The sequence below is a fragment of the Oncorhynchus kisutch genome, unplaced genomic scaffold (genome assembly GCF_002021735.2).
Source record: "Oncorhynchus kisutch isolate 150728-3 unplaced genomic scaffold, Okis_V2 scaffold1012, whole genome shotgun sequence".
Lineage (NCBI taxonomy): Eukaryota > Metazoa > Chordata > Actinopteri > Salmoniformes > Salmonidae > Oncorhynchus > Oncorhynchus kisutch.
The window spans coordinates 90,700-103,830 of record NW_022262957.1 but is presented as its reverse complement, the minus strand read 5'-3'; the positions used below and the strand labels follow the sequence as shown (position 1 = coordinate 103,830).

Sequence of the window (13,131 nt, the reverse complement as noted above, 5' to 3'; positions counted from 1 at the left end):
TGTGTTAATGACACAAGTCATTTTTCCAACATTGTTACAGCCGATTATTACACAATCCCAGTGGGTCAGAAGGTTTACATACACTAAATTGACTGTGCCTTTAAACAGCCTTGGAAAATTCCAGAAAATTATGTCTATAGCTTCTGATAGGCTAATTGACATCATTTTAGTCAATTGGAAGAGCACCTGTGTATGTATTTCAAGACCTACCTTGAAACTCAGTGCCTCTTTACTTGACATCATGGGAAAATAAATAAAAATCTGCCAAGATCTCAGAAAAAAATGGTAGACCTCCACAAGTCTGGTTCATCCTTGGAGCGATTTCCAAATGCCTGTAGGCATCCTCTGGTCTGATGAAACAAAAATAGAACTGTTTGGCCATAATGACCATCGTTATGATCGGAGGAAAAAGGGGGATGCTTGCAAGCCGAAGAACACCATCCCAACCGTGAAGCACACAGGTGGCAACATCACGTTGTGGGGGTTTCTTCACTGCAGGAAGGACCTGGGCACTTCACAAAATAGATGGCATTATTGGTGAAAATGATGTGAATATATTGAAGCAACATCTCAAGACATCAGTCAGGAAGTTAAAGCTTGGTCGTAAATGGGTCTTTCAAATGGACAATGATGCCAAGCCTACTTCCAAAGTTGTGGCAAAATGGCTTAAGGACAAACAAAGTCAAGGTATTGGAGGTGGGCATAACAACGCCCTGACCTTAATGCTATAGAAAACAGAGCATTTTTAACCCTTTAAAAATAGTTATAGGGGGAGGTCCAGAGGATGTCTGTCTTTGAAAGGGTCTTGTAATATTTAAGATGTCCCCTTTACTGATTACCTAAACCTACAAGTCAAGGGGTCTGAATACTTTCCAAAGAAACTGTAGTGATTGAGGAGAGAGCATAATTGCTATATTCTAATTACATCATTGACCCATAAGGGACCACATGACCAAGCAATGCGTGACCCATGCAGAATTAAAACCATATTCATCTTAATGAGAAATATAATCGAATAAACAAATGTTTGCATAACCAAAGACATGAAAACGGTGGGAACATTGTATTTAGCTAGGATTTCATAAGGCCAGGAATGTCATTGAGATAACAATAGACAATAGTTAATGTTTGCTAGTTTAGCGATGAAGATAGTGAAGGTTCATCAATGTTAAGCATGTTTTTTAATTTGACGTGGAAACAATGTTTATTCAACCAGTGGGAGGCTTGTAAAAGGCCACAGGAAGTGGAATTGAGGAACTCTTCATTGAGACAATCATGAAACGCAATCTGTGGGTGAGTTGTAGTGGATATTATAATATAAGGATCTGCTGGAGTCCAAGTCAACCAAGATTCTTTATTTGAGCTCAGAGAGAACAACAGAGTTTGGTATTTGGTATTTTACTAGGATCCCCATTAGCTGTTGCAAAGCAGCAGCTACCCCTCCTGCGGTCACACAAAACATGACACATAATTGTCATGTCTCTCGTCGGAAGGCATGGACCAAAGCGCAGCGTGGTAAGTGTTCATGATTTTTATTAATCAAAAAACATTCAAACAAATAACAAAGAGAAGAACGAACAGTTCTGTAAGGCAAATCAACTATACAGAAAACAACTACCCAAAAATCACAGGTGGAAAAGGCTGCCTAAGTATGATTCACAATTAGAGACAACGATAGACAGCTGCCTCCGATTGGGAACCACACTCGGCCAAAAACAAAGAAATACAAAAACACATAAAAAGGAACATAGAATGCCCACCCTAGTCCCACCCTGGCCTAACCAAAATAGGGAATAAAAGCTTCTCTATGGCCAGGGCGTGACAGCCGCTCTGTTCTGGGCCAGCTGCAGCTTTACTAGGTATTTCCTTGCAGCACTGGACCACACGACTGGACAATAATCAAGATTAGACTAAACTAGAGCCTGCAGAACTTGCTTTGTGGATTGTGGAGATTAGTGTCAAAAAAGCAGAGCATCTCTTTATTATGGCTAGACCTCTCCCCAGCTTTACAACCATTGAATCTATATGTTTTGACCATGACAGTTTACAATCTAAGGTAATGCCAAGTAATTTAGTCTCCTCAAGTTGTTCAACAGCCACACAATTCATTACTAGATTCAGGTGAGGTCTAGAACTTAAGGAATGATTTGTACCAAATACAACGCTCTAAGTTTTAGAGATGTTCAGTACCAGATTATTACTGGCCATGCATTCCAAAACAGAATGCAACTATTTGTTAAGGGTTTCAGTGACTTCATTAGCTATGGTTGCTGGTGCTTATATAGTTGAATCATCAGCATAAATGGACACACATGCTTTGTTTAATGCCAGTGGCAGGCCATTGGTAAAAATAGAAAAGAGTAGAGGGCCTAGAGAGCTGCCCTGCGGTACATCACATTTCATATGTTTGACATTAGAGAAGCTTCCATTAAAACCCTCAGAGTTCTATTAGATCGATAGCTCTGAATCCAAGCCATAGCACAAACATTCTTAAACAACAGGTTATGGTCAATATATCAAAGGCTGCACTGAAATCTAACAATAGAGCTCCCACAATCTTCTTGTTATCCATTTCTCTCAACCAATCATCAGTCATTTGTGTTAGTGCAGTACATGTTGAGTGCCCGTCTCTATAAACATGCTGAAAGTCTGTTGTTCATTTACAGAAATATATAGCATTGTATTTGTTCAAACACAATTTTTTCCAACAGTTTGCTAAGAGCTGGCAGAACCAGTAAAGGCCGCTTTACCACTCTTGAGAGTGGTAAAGCGGCCTTTAGAGTGGTAAAGGTTTGTGTCAAGAAAACCTTTGCTGGGTTTTTACAGCTCAACAGTTTCCCAAGAATGGCCCACCATCGAAACAGTGGCTGTCAGTGCCGTTTCAGTTGAGGCAGGACAATTTGTTGATTCATGGCCTTATTTCTATTACAGCATATCAGATGACTGTCATTCATATTCCATTCACCCTGTTCAATGTAACAGCGATAGGTTTAGGCTACTACATGATACTAACATTTCCCCTATACCCATCATGAGGTAGAGCTGGCAGAACCAGTAAAGGCCGCTTTACCACTCTTGGGTAGTGGATTAATTTGGCTTCCAGGCCTGAGGACAAAGACTTTCCTCTAGGCTCATGTTAAAAATATGTCAGATAGGAGTGGCTATAGAGTCAGCTACTGTCCTCAGTAGCTTTCCATCTAAGTTGTCAATGCCAGGAGGTTTGTCATTATTGATCGATAACAATTTTTCAATACTTGCACTGCTTTTCTTTCATGATGTTTTTTTCCATCATTCTTTATATCATTGATCTTGGCTTCTTAATACGTTTATTATTTTGTTGAGTTTGGTCACATAATTTCTCAATTTGCAGTACAGATGTGCAGCCAGACTTATTAGCCACTCCTTTTGCCCCAACTCTTTCAAACATACAGTTTTTAAATTCCTCATCAATCCATGGAGCCTTAACAGTTAACAGTCAGTTTCTTAACAGGTACATGTTTATCAATAATTGGAAGAAGCAATTTCATCTGGTAAAAACAGGTAAACACATTATCAGTCAACAATATAAGACAATGGGAGCACTGTGTATGTTCTCTGATGAGTTGTGAGTCAATGAGATGTGAAATATCAATATATGCTAAGAGAAGTAATTTCTCTCTCCTGTGTGGATTCTCTAATGACATTTAAGTGATTGTTATGAGTAACATCTTTTCCCAAAATCTAATCTTCTGTAAGCCTTCTCCTCTGTGTCTCTTTCAGGCTTCCTAAATGGGCAAAAGCTTTGCGCCCTGGGAGGAGTGGTAATGCATCTCCCCTGTGTGTATTATCTTGTGCTGTTTCAGGGTCCCTAACTGGTTAAAACACTTGCCACACTGGGAGCAATGGTAAAGCTTCTCCCCTATGTGTATTATCTTGTGCTGTTTCAGGGCCCCTAACTGGTTAAAACACTTGCCACACTGGGAGCAGGGGTAAGGCTTCTCCCCTGTGTGTATTCTTTCGTGTTTTTTCAGATCCCCTGTCCCGTTGAAACACTTGCCACACTGGGAGCAGGGGTAAGGCTTCTCCCCTGTGTGTATTCTTTCGTGTTTTTTCAGATCCCCTGCCCAGGTGAAACACTTTCCACACTGGGAGCATTGGTATGGCTTCTCCCCTGTGTGAATTTTCTCGTGAGCTTTCAGGTGACCTTTCTCGTTATACATCTTTTCACATTGCGAGCAGTGGTAAGGCTTCTCCCCTGTGTGTATTCTCTCATGCCGTTTCAGCTTCCCCAAATCGTTACAACCCTTACCACACTGGGAGCAGTGGTAAGGCTCCTCCCCTGTGTGCATTCTCTCATGCCGTTTCAGCTCCCCTGACTGGTCGAAACACTTTCCACAGTGGGAGCAGTGGTAAGGCTTCTCCCCTGTGTGTATTCTCTCATGTCGTTTCACCTTCCACAAATCGTTAAAACGCTTTCCACAGTGGGAGCAGTGGTAAGGCTTCTCCCCTGTGTGTATTCTCTCATGCCGTTTCAGCTTCCCCAAATCGTTACAACCCTTTCCACACTGGGAGCAGTGGTAAGGCTTCTCCCCTCTGTGTATTCTCTCGTGCCGTTCCAGCTTCCCCAGATCGTTAAAACGCTTTCCACAATGGGAGCAGTGGTAAGGCTTCTCCCCTGTGTGCATTTTCTCATGAGCTTTCAGGTTTCCTTTATGGCGAAAACTCTTTCCACACTGCATGCAGCGGTAAGGCTTCCCCCTTATGTGTATTCTCTCATGAGTTTTCAGGTTTCCTTTCTGGTTAAAACTCTTTCCACACTGGGAGCAGTGGTATGGCTTCTCCCCGGTGTGTATTCTCTCATGTTGTTTCAGCTCACATAAGTGGTTACAACCCTTTCCACAGTGGGAACACTGGTGTCGTCTTGCTGGTTTAGACGTCCCTGGCTCTGGTTCCTCTGAATCTGGTCTTTCTCCTGACAAAGACAGTGTTTTTTTAAATAGAGACCCGAATGAAACCTCCACATGATAAAACGGCCTTGCTACGAGGGTAAATCCTAATCAGATCCCTAAGGCCAGTTTAAACAATCTCAGTGTGATTTTAATACAAATGTTGTAGAGTTTCCTGGTAATTACTGACAATGTTTACACTACTTATTTATTCATTCTGTTTGTCAGAACACAAAAAACTAAACAGTTCTAGGACACTCAAGACACAGACGTCACTGGATTCCAATCGAGCAGGTAGTTCTAAATATATAACTTTAATAGTTGTATGATACAGAATGCGACCTACAGTAGTGGCCAAAAGTTTTGACAATGAAAAATATTCATTTCCACAAAGTTAGCTGCTTCAGTGTCTTTAGATATTTTTGTCAGATGTTACTATGGAATGCTGAAGTACACTTACAAGCATTTCATAAGTGTCAAAGGTTTTTATTTACAATGATATTAAGTTGATGCAGTGTCAATATTTGCAGTGTTGACCCTTCTTTTTCAAGACCTCTGCAATCCGCACTGCCATGCTGTCAATTAACTTCTGGGCCACATCCTGACCGATGGCAGCCCATTCTTGCATAATAATCACTTTGTTATCACTTTTGCCTTATGGCAAGGTGCTCCATCATGCTGGAAAAGGCATTGTTTGTCACCGAACTGTACCTGGATGGTTGGGAGAAGTTGCTCTTGGAGGATGTGTTGGTACCATTCTTTATTAATGGCTGTGTTCCAACATTGTGAGTGAGCACACACCCTTGGCTGAGAAGCAACCCCACACATGAATACCCCAGTCCTCAGCAGTCCAATCCATGTAACTTTTGCAGAATATCAATCTGTCCCTGATGTTTTTTACTGGAGAGAAGTGGCTTCTCTGCTGTCCTTCTTGACACCAAAAGTCTTTGCTTCACTATGCGTGCAGATGCACTCACACCTGCCTGCTGCCATTCCTGAGCTCTGTACTGGTGGTGCCCCGATCCCACACCTGAATCAACAAGCCTTCTTCACAACAATTGAACCGCTCTCCTTGAAGTTCTTGATGATCCGATAAGTGGTTGATTTTAGTGCAATCTTACTGGCAGCTATATCCTTCCTGTGAAGCCCGTTTTGTGCAAAGCAATGATGACGGCACGTGTTTCCTTGCAGTTAACCGTGGGTAACATATGAAGAACAATGATTCCAAGCACCACCCTCCTTTTGAAGCTTCCAGTTTTGGGGGAGATTCAGTTAATTTGCATAGAAAATAGGGACTTTGCAATTAATTGCAACTCATCATCTGCACACTCTTCATAACATTCTGGAGTATATGCAAATTGCCGTCATACAAACTGAGGCAGCAGATTTGGTGAAAATTAAAATTTGTGTCATTCTCAAAACTTTTGGCCACGACTGTACACACTTCCTTAAACACAACAGTAAATAAGTCATTAAGTGGAAGTCCAAAACTTGTTTTTACGTTGAAGACACAAAGCACATCAGTAAAATCTCCCCGTTGTTGAAAGGGTTCGACACCTGCTGTTTTCTTATTTAGACGTTCACAGATTTTCAACATTTTTACTATCGCTGATGTCATATTTTGGGTAAAGTAAAAAATAAAGTGAAATATTTAGAAAGATGTTCCTAAAACTGATAGCAACTACAATAAACAAATTATAAACGCAACACTACAAAATTTTTTTACATCCCTGTTAGTTAACATTAGTTAGTTAACATTTATTCTCTGCCAAGATAATCCATCAACTTGACAGGTGTGGAATATCAAGAAGCTGATTGAACAGCTTGATTATTACACAGGTGCACCTTGTGCTGGGGAAAATAAAAGGCCACTCTCAAATATGCAATTTTGTCACAAAACACGCCACTAGTCACGTTTTGCAGCTGGACAGGGATTCTATTCAACTAACTTTAATAACTAGGGTTCATACCTGCCTGGCACACCAACAAAACTTTATCTTTACCCCCCTCTAACAATACCGCTACAGAATTAGCATAGTAGGCCATGTAATTTAAGGTAATCTGAAATATTTAGGACTAACTTATTCCTTGCCACCCATTCTGAAACTCACTGCAGCTCTTTGTAAGTGTTGCTGTCATTTCAGTTTCCATGGTAGCTGACGTGTACAGTGTTGAGTCATCCGCATACAGACACACTGGCTTTACTCAAATGTCATTGGCATGTCGTTGGTAAAGATTGAAAAAGGTAGGTACCAAACCGTTGCCCCGTGGAATTCCTGATTCTACATTGATTGTGTTGTACAGGCTTCCATTAAAGAACATTCTCTGTGTTCTGTTAGACAGGTAGCTCTGGGGCGGCAGGTAGCCTAGTGGTTAGAGCGGTAGCCCAGTAACCAAAAGGTTGCTGGATCTTATCCCCGAGATGACAAGGTAAAACTCTGTCGTTCTGCCCCTGAACAAGGCAGTCCTAGGCCGTCATTGAAAATAAGAATTTGTTCTTAACCGACTTGCCTAGTTAAATAAAGGCTAGCTTTTTTTTTTAAAACTCTTTATCCACAATATAGCAGGGGGTGTAAAGCCATACGTTTTTTTTTCAGCAGCAGACTACGATCGATAATGTCAAAAGCTGCACTGAAGTCTAACACAACAGCCTAAACAATATTTTTATCGTCATCAATTTCTCTCAGCCAATCAGTCATTTTTAAGTGATGTGTTTATTGAATGTCCTTCCCTATAAGCCTGATCACAGCTTTCCTCAGTATTAGTTCATTAATTAACAGTGTCTAGAGTTTAGTTTGCCTGTTCAACAGTCTTGTAAAGATATGGGGGTTGACTGAGACAGGCAATGTAATATCCATAATGTTTTAAGGATAAGTTTTTGTAAAACAAGCACCTTACATTGGATCATCTTGAAATGTTCTCTCTAAAGCTAACTTTCATCAAGGTTTTATATGGTCTATTGGTTTCTCTCTAAAGCTAACTTTCATCAAGGTTTTATATGGTCTATTGGTTTCTCTCTTTTGATTGGCAGAATCCTTTTTCATTGTTATGATATTCATAACATCTATATCCACCAGTCTATCTTCCCGTCAACTAACAGAACTCCACTGGTTGTCCTGGTAACAGATACCAGTGGGCAGATCTATTGTATTTGTTCAAACTAAACTACAGCACTTACTTTGATGAGTGAAATCTGATCCTTTCATCTCTTCTCCTCCTCTCACAATTCCACTCAGCCCCGTTGTTTTCCTGAAGTCCACCAGCAGCACAGACAACCTCTTCATACCCAGCAGTAAGGTGCGACCGGGAGAGGCACGATACAGGGACTCTGGGAGAGAGGAAGGGCTAGCATTGTCCTGGTAACCATAAAGAGGGGACACAGACACACATCATTATGGATGCTGATGTCACTGTTGTCATAAAGTGCTCTACAGAAACCCAGCCCAAGCCGATAAAGCAAGCTGAATGCTAGACCAGACCAAGCTGTACCATCTGGTGTTCTGATCTGGAGAGGCTCTTCTCTGCCTCGTCTGCATCAGGATGTTGTTGAGGCTCCCCAGAGGATCCACCATAGTCATGTCTCTCTCCTGTGTGAATGAGACCATCAAACAGATGGTAAACTTATGATCTTCTATTGCAATCACAGAGTCTTACATGAGGCATGAATATGTCTAAAAAGGCCACTTTCATCTTGATTTCCTAAAAAAATATTTGTGATGCAAATGTAAAAGGGTTGTTCCACAAAATGGGTGCCTTTTTTGATATTTTAAGTAGAACATATGCACCAATATTGAATTTTAAAAGACTGTTATACTAGATGAGGGGAACTTTAATGTCGACCACATGGAGAATTCAATACATCTAATTGAAAAGTCCCAAAAGTATATGAACCAATGGCAGATCGACCATTTAACAATTCCTACAGTAAGAATGCCCATTAAAAACCCCACATTAGTTCAACAACTGCATAGTTTGTGTCCCTGTTTTTAAGACAGTACTCACTGGTGTCAATCGGATCTTCTGTCTCCTCCTTTTTCACTCTCAAAACGTCTTCCCCCTCACGTTAATTAAGATTGCATCCTCTTCCTCTCTAAAAGGTTCTTTCTCTTCTTTCACAATAACAGCCTCCTCTTCCTCCTTTTTCATTCTGAAAGATTCTTTCTCCAAACAGCAGACCCCCTCTTCATTAGCAAGGGAGGAGTAGTTTAGTGAGCTCATGGTCAGGGATGTTAGCTAGCTAGCATTAGCGACTAGCCTAGTGCTAACCTCAGTATCAATCTTTAACAAGTTTGCAAATTTAACAAGAACATTAGGTTACAGTTCACCAGTAGATACGTCAACCGAAATTAGTCTAAAACACTGAGATTAGCTCATGTACAATAACATGGTCTAAAGAATAAATCTTTCAGTTTTATGTTGTCTAGCAGGCTACCGGGGTGGTTGAAAGAGTTGGCGCCTTGTTGTTCTTGAAGAAGCGTCCCGTCCAGTCCATTATACGTCACGCAAGAAGCATATCCTGAAAGACGCCCATCGCCATCTGCTGACTGGAGTGGGTAACGCAGTTTGGAAACAATAGGTACTACACTTTTTGTGTTGGAAAGAACGTCATGATAATTTAACAATAAACAGATATATTTTCTCTTACGTCTTACAAATAATATTTTCCTGTACACAACGTAGAAGCTTAAAATGAATATGTGGATGATGAATAAATACTTCTACGAATAGGTAGTGTGTTAAAACACATTTGTGTTAATACTCTGTTCATTTTTCACATTCGTTTTTATTAGATGTGACCATACTTTTCCCATAAAGCCACGCTCTATACGATACAAATCATACTGTAAACAATAGAGCAAATGCAACAGAATCAGCTGAATGAATTCACCCCTGATGATGCGTAAACACAGTTCACTTTCACAACTGCCACCTTGTATTTCCTCTCACATCAATTCGCTCACCTTTTCCCTTCGCTTGTGGACGTCAATGCACAACACATCAGCTGTAGGTGACAAGGAGTTAAAACCTTTCCAAACCAACCATTTCATATCTGCTACACACAGCCTACATCGTTGTCACCATATTAGCTAAAGTAACGTCATAGTCAACACAGCTAATATAAGTAACTTGTTAGCAACCTGCTACAATCATGACAGAGCTCCTCTGTGGAGATGCTACATGTTTCATCATTAGATGCTACAGTCCTCCAACAATGGATGTCATATGAATCTTTACCACTTGCTCTGTAATAGGAGTAGTATTTTTCCTCGACTCACCTGTGTCCCCGCACATTGACTCTGTTACGGTACCTCTGGTATATAAGCTCCACATTGACTCTGTTCCGGTATCTCCTGTATATAGCCTCCACATTGACTCTGTACCGGTAATACCTGTATAAAGCCTCCACATTGACTCTGTTCCGGTGATACCTGTATATAGCCTCCACATTGACTCTGTACTGGTACCTCCTGTATATAGCCTCCACATTGACTCTGTACTGGTACCCCCTGTATATATCCTCCACATTGACTCTGTTCCGGTACCTCCTGTATATAGCCTCCACATTAACTCTATTATGGTTCCTCCTGTATACAGCCTCCACATTAACTCTATACTGGTGCCTCCTGTATATAGCCTCCACATTGACTCTGTACCGGTGCCTCCTGTATATAGCCTCCACATTGACTCTGTACTGGTATCTCCTGTATATAGCCTCCACATTGACTTTGTTCTGGTACCTCCTGTATATAGCCTCCACATTGACTCTGTACTGGTATCTCCTGTATATAGCCTCCACATTGACTCTGTACTGGTACCTCCTGTATATAGCCTCCACATTGACTCTGTACTGGTACCTCCTGTATATAGCCTCCACATTGACTCTGTTCTGGTACCTCCTGTATATAGCCTCCACATTGACTCTGTACCGGTAATACCTTGTATACAGCCTCCACATTGACTCTGTACCGGTAATACCTTGTATACAGCCTCCACATGGACTCTGTACCGGTAATACCTTGTATACAGCCTCGCTGCTGTTATTTTACTGCTGCTCTTTAATATAAATTATTTGTATTTTCATACATAACACTTATTTTTCTTAAAACTGCATTGTTGGTTAATTAAGGGCTTATAAACTGCATTGTTGGTTAATTAATGGCTTGTCAGTAAGTATTTCACTGTAAGCATTTCACTTGTATTTTGATTTCATTCATACATTCTTACATTCATTTATTAATATAGAAAATATAAATGTTTCAATTTTTTAAATATATTGTTGAATATAATATACTTTAAGGGTATATTAGTTCCAGGATCTCTGCTAGTGTTAAAGTTATGGGCAATTTAATACAGAGACATTAGCATAGTAGAACATGTAACTTAAGGTTACCTAACATAACCCCTGTTCTATGATATTATAAGCCTCGTTAGGGGCGGAGTCTAGGGAGATCCAATCAAACAATATCTGTCAAGCAACAGCTAATAGCAGACGACTCCACTTCATATAGGGCCATAGTCTCTCCCGTCTTCACATCTAAGTACGTTTGTCTTCCATGTGTGAAAGGTAACCTGGTGAATATCATAGAACCAGGGTTCTGTTTGGTAACCTGGTGAATATCATAGAATCAGGGTTCTGTTAGGTAACCTGGTGAATATTATAGCATCAGGGTTCTGTTAGGTAACCTGGTGAATATCATAGAATCAGGGTTCTGTTAGGTAACCTGGTGAATATCATAGAATCAGGGTTCTGTTAGGTAACCTGGTGAATATCATAGAATCAGGGTTCTGTTAGGTAACCTGGTGAATATTATAGCATCAGGGTTCTGTTAGGTAACCTGGTGAATATCATAGAATCAGGGTTCTGTTAGGTAACCTGGTGAATATCATAGAATCAGGGTTCTGTTAGGTAACCTGGTGAATATTATAGCATCAGGGTTCTGTTAGGTAACCTGGTGAATATCATAGAATCAGGGTTCTGTTAGGTAACCTGGTGAATATTATAGCATCAGGGTTCTGTTAGGTAACCTGGTGAATATCATAGAATCAGGGTTCTGTTAGGTAACCTGGTGAATATTATAGCATCAGGGTTCTGTTAGTTAACCTGGTGAATATCATAGAATCAGGGTTCTGTTAGGTAACCTTCCGTTCTATTTCAATGACTTGTTAGTCTCTCACTTTGGGGATATAGTCAACAACCATAGAGCTCATATACTCTCTGATGCCAAGTCTAGACAGGATCATCCCTCAGAGGTCCCCACTCTACTCACCGTAGGTACACTTCAACTCTGAGAGACGGAATCTAACTGACATAACGGCCCTTAGCATCATCTCCATCGCACGTTCAACATCGGCACTCTTCACACAGAACAGCTTCACTGACGTGATTGTCTCATGGAGGCCTTTGTAAAGCTCCTGTGCATCGCTGACATAACGGCCCTCAGCCACCGACCTGTCTGCCGTTCTCTTCAACGTTCATGATGTGGACTTAGTGGTCAAGTTCCTCAGTGCTCCGTTCCTCTCCTTTCTCCTTTTATATGCTGTTCTCCACTGTTTACACTTCTGATGCTGGTCTCTCTCTCTTAATAAATCACTGGTCTTCCATTTATTTTATTTCTATTACAGCATATTAGATGACTGTCATTCATATTCCATTCACCCTGTTCAATGTAACAGCGATAGGTTTAGGCTACTACATGATACTAACATTTCCCCTATACCCATCATGAGGTAGCAACGTAGCCTATGAATGAAAGTTTAGAATGTAGTGGTCAAGTTCCTCAGTGCTCCGTTCCTCTCCTGGCTTCTTTTGTATGCTGTTCTCCACTGTTTACGCTTCTCATTTTAATATTAATGAGTAAAAATGAATTGGAATAACAAGGTTTAACTTAATTATATATTTATTTCAATTCATTATACTGGACATTTCAATTTATATACAAAATCAGTCAGTGGGTGTCACGCCCTGGTCTAAGTATTTTGTGTTTTTCTTCATGTATTGGGTCAGGCCAGGGTGTGGCATGGAGTTTTTGTACTGTGGTGTGTTTTGTCTTGGGGTTTTGGTGTGTATGTTTTTGGGATTGTAGCTAGTGGGGTTATCTAGCAAGGTCTATGGCTGTCTGGAGTGGTTCTCAATTAGAGGCAGGTGCTTATCGTTGTCTCTGATTGGGAACCATATTTAGGCAGCCATATTCTTTGAGTTTGTCGT

The 13,131-nt window shown here is 40.7% G+C and overlaps 1 protein-coding gene across 1 annotated transcript; it reads right to left on the bottom strand.

Moving 5' to 3' along the window:
* Nucleotides 1-3,580: 3,580 nt before the first annotated feature.
* Nucleotides 3,581-7,247, bottom strand: LOC116364154 (zinc finger protein 501-like). The gene is made up of 2 exons (XM_031817389.1): nt 7,179-7,247; nt 3,581-4,871 (listed from the first exon to the last, which is right to left on the bottom strand). Exons 1-2 carry the CDS (start codon nt 7,245-7,247, stop codon nt 3,765-3,767), a joined length of 1,176 nt encoding a protein of 391 aa, XP_031673249.1. The 3' UTR covers nt 3,581-3,764.
* Between the last annotated feature and the right edge of the window lie 5,884 nt (nt 7,248-13,131).

What these genes read in the sequence shown, in the direction of transcription:
- LOC116364154 (XM_031817389.1), bottom strand. Translation starts at nt 7,247, where the DNA reads ATGTTCTTTAATGGAAGCCTGTACAACACAATCAATGTAGAATCAGGA. An exon ending in TTCCACGGGGCAACGGTTTG is followed by an intron (nt 4,872 to 7,178) that starts GTACCTACCTTT and finishes CACTGTGGAAAG; the next exon opens with GGTTGTAACCACTTATGTGA.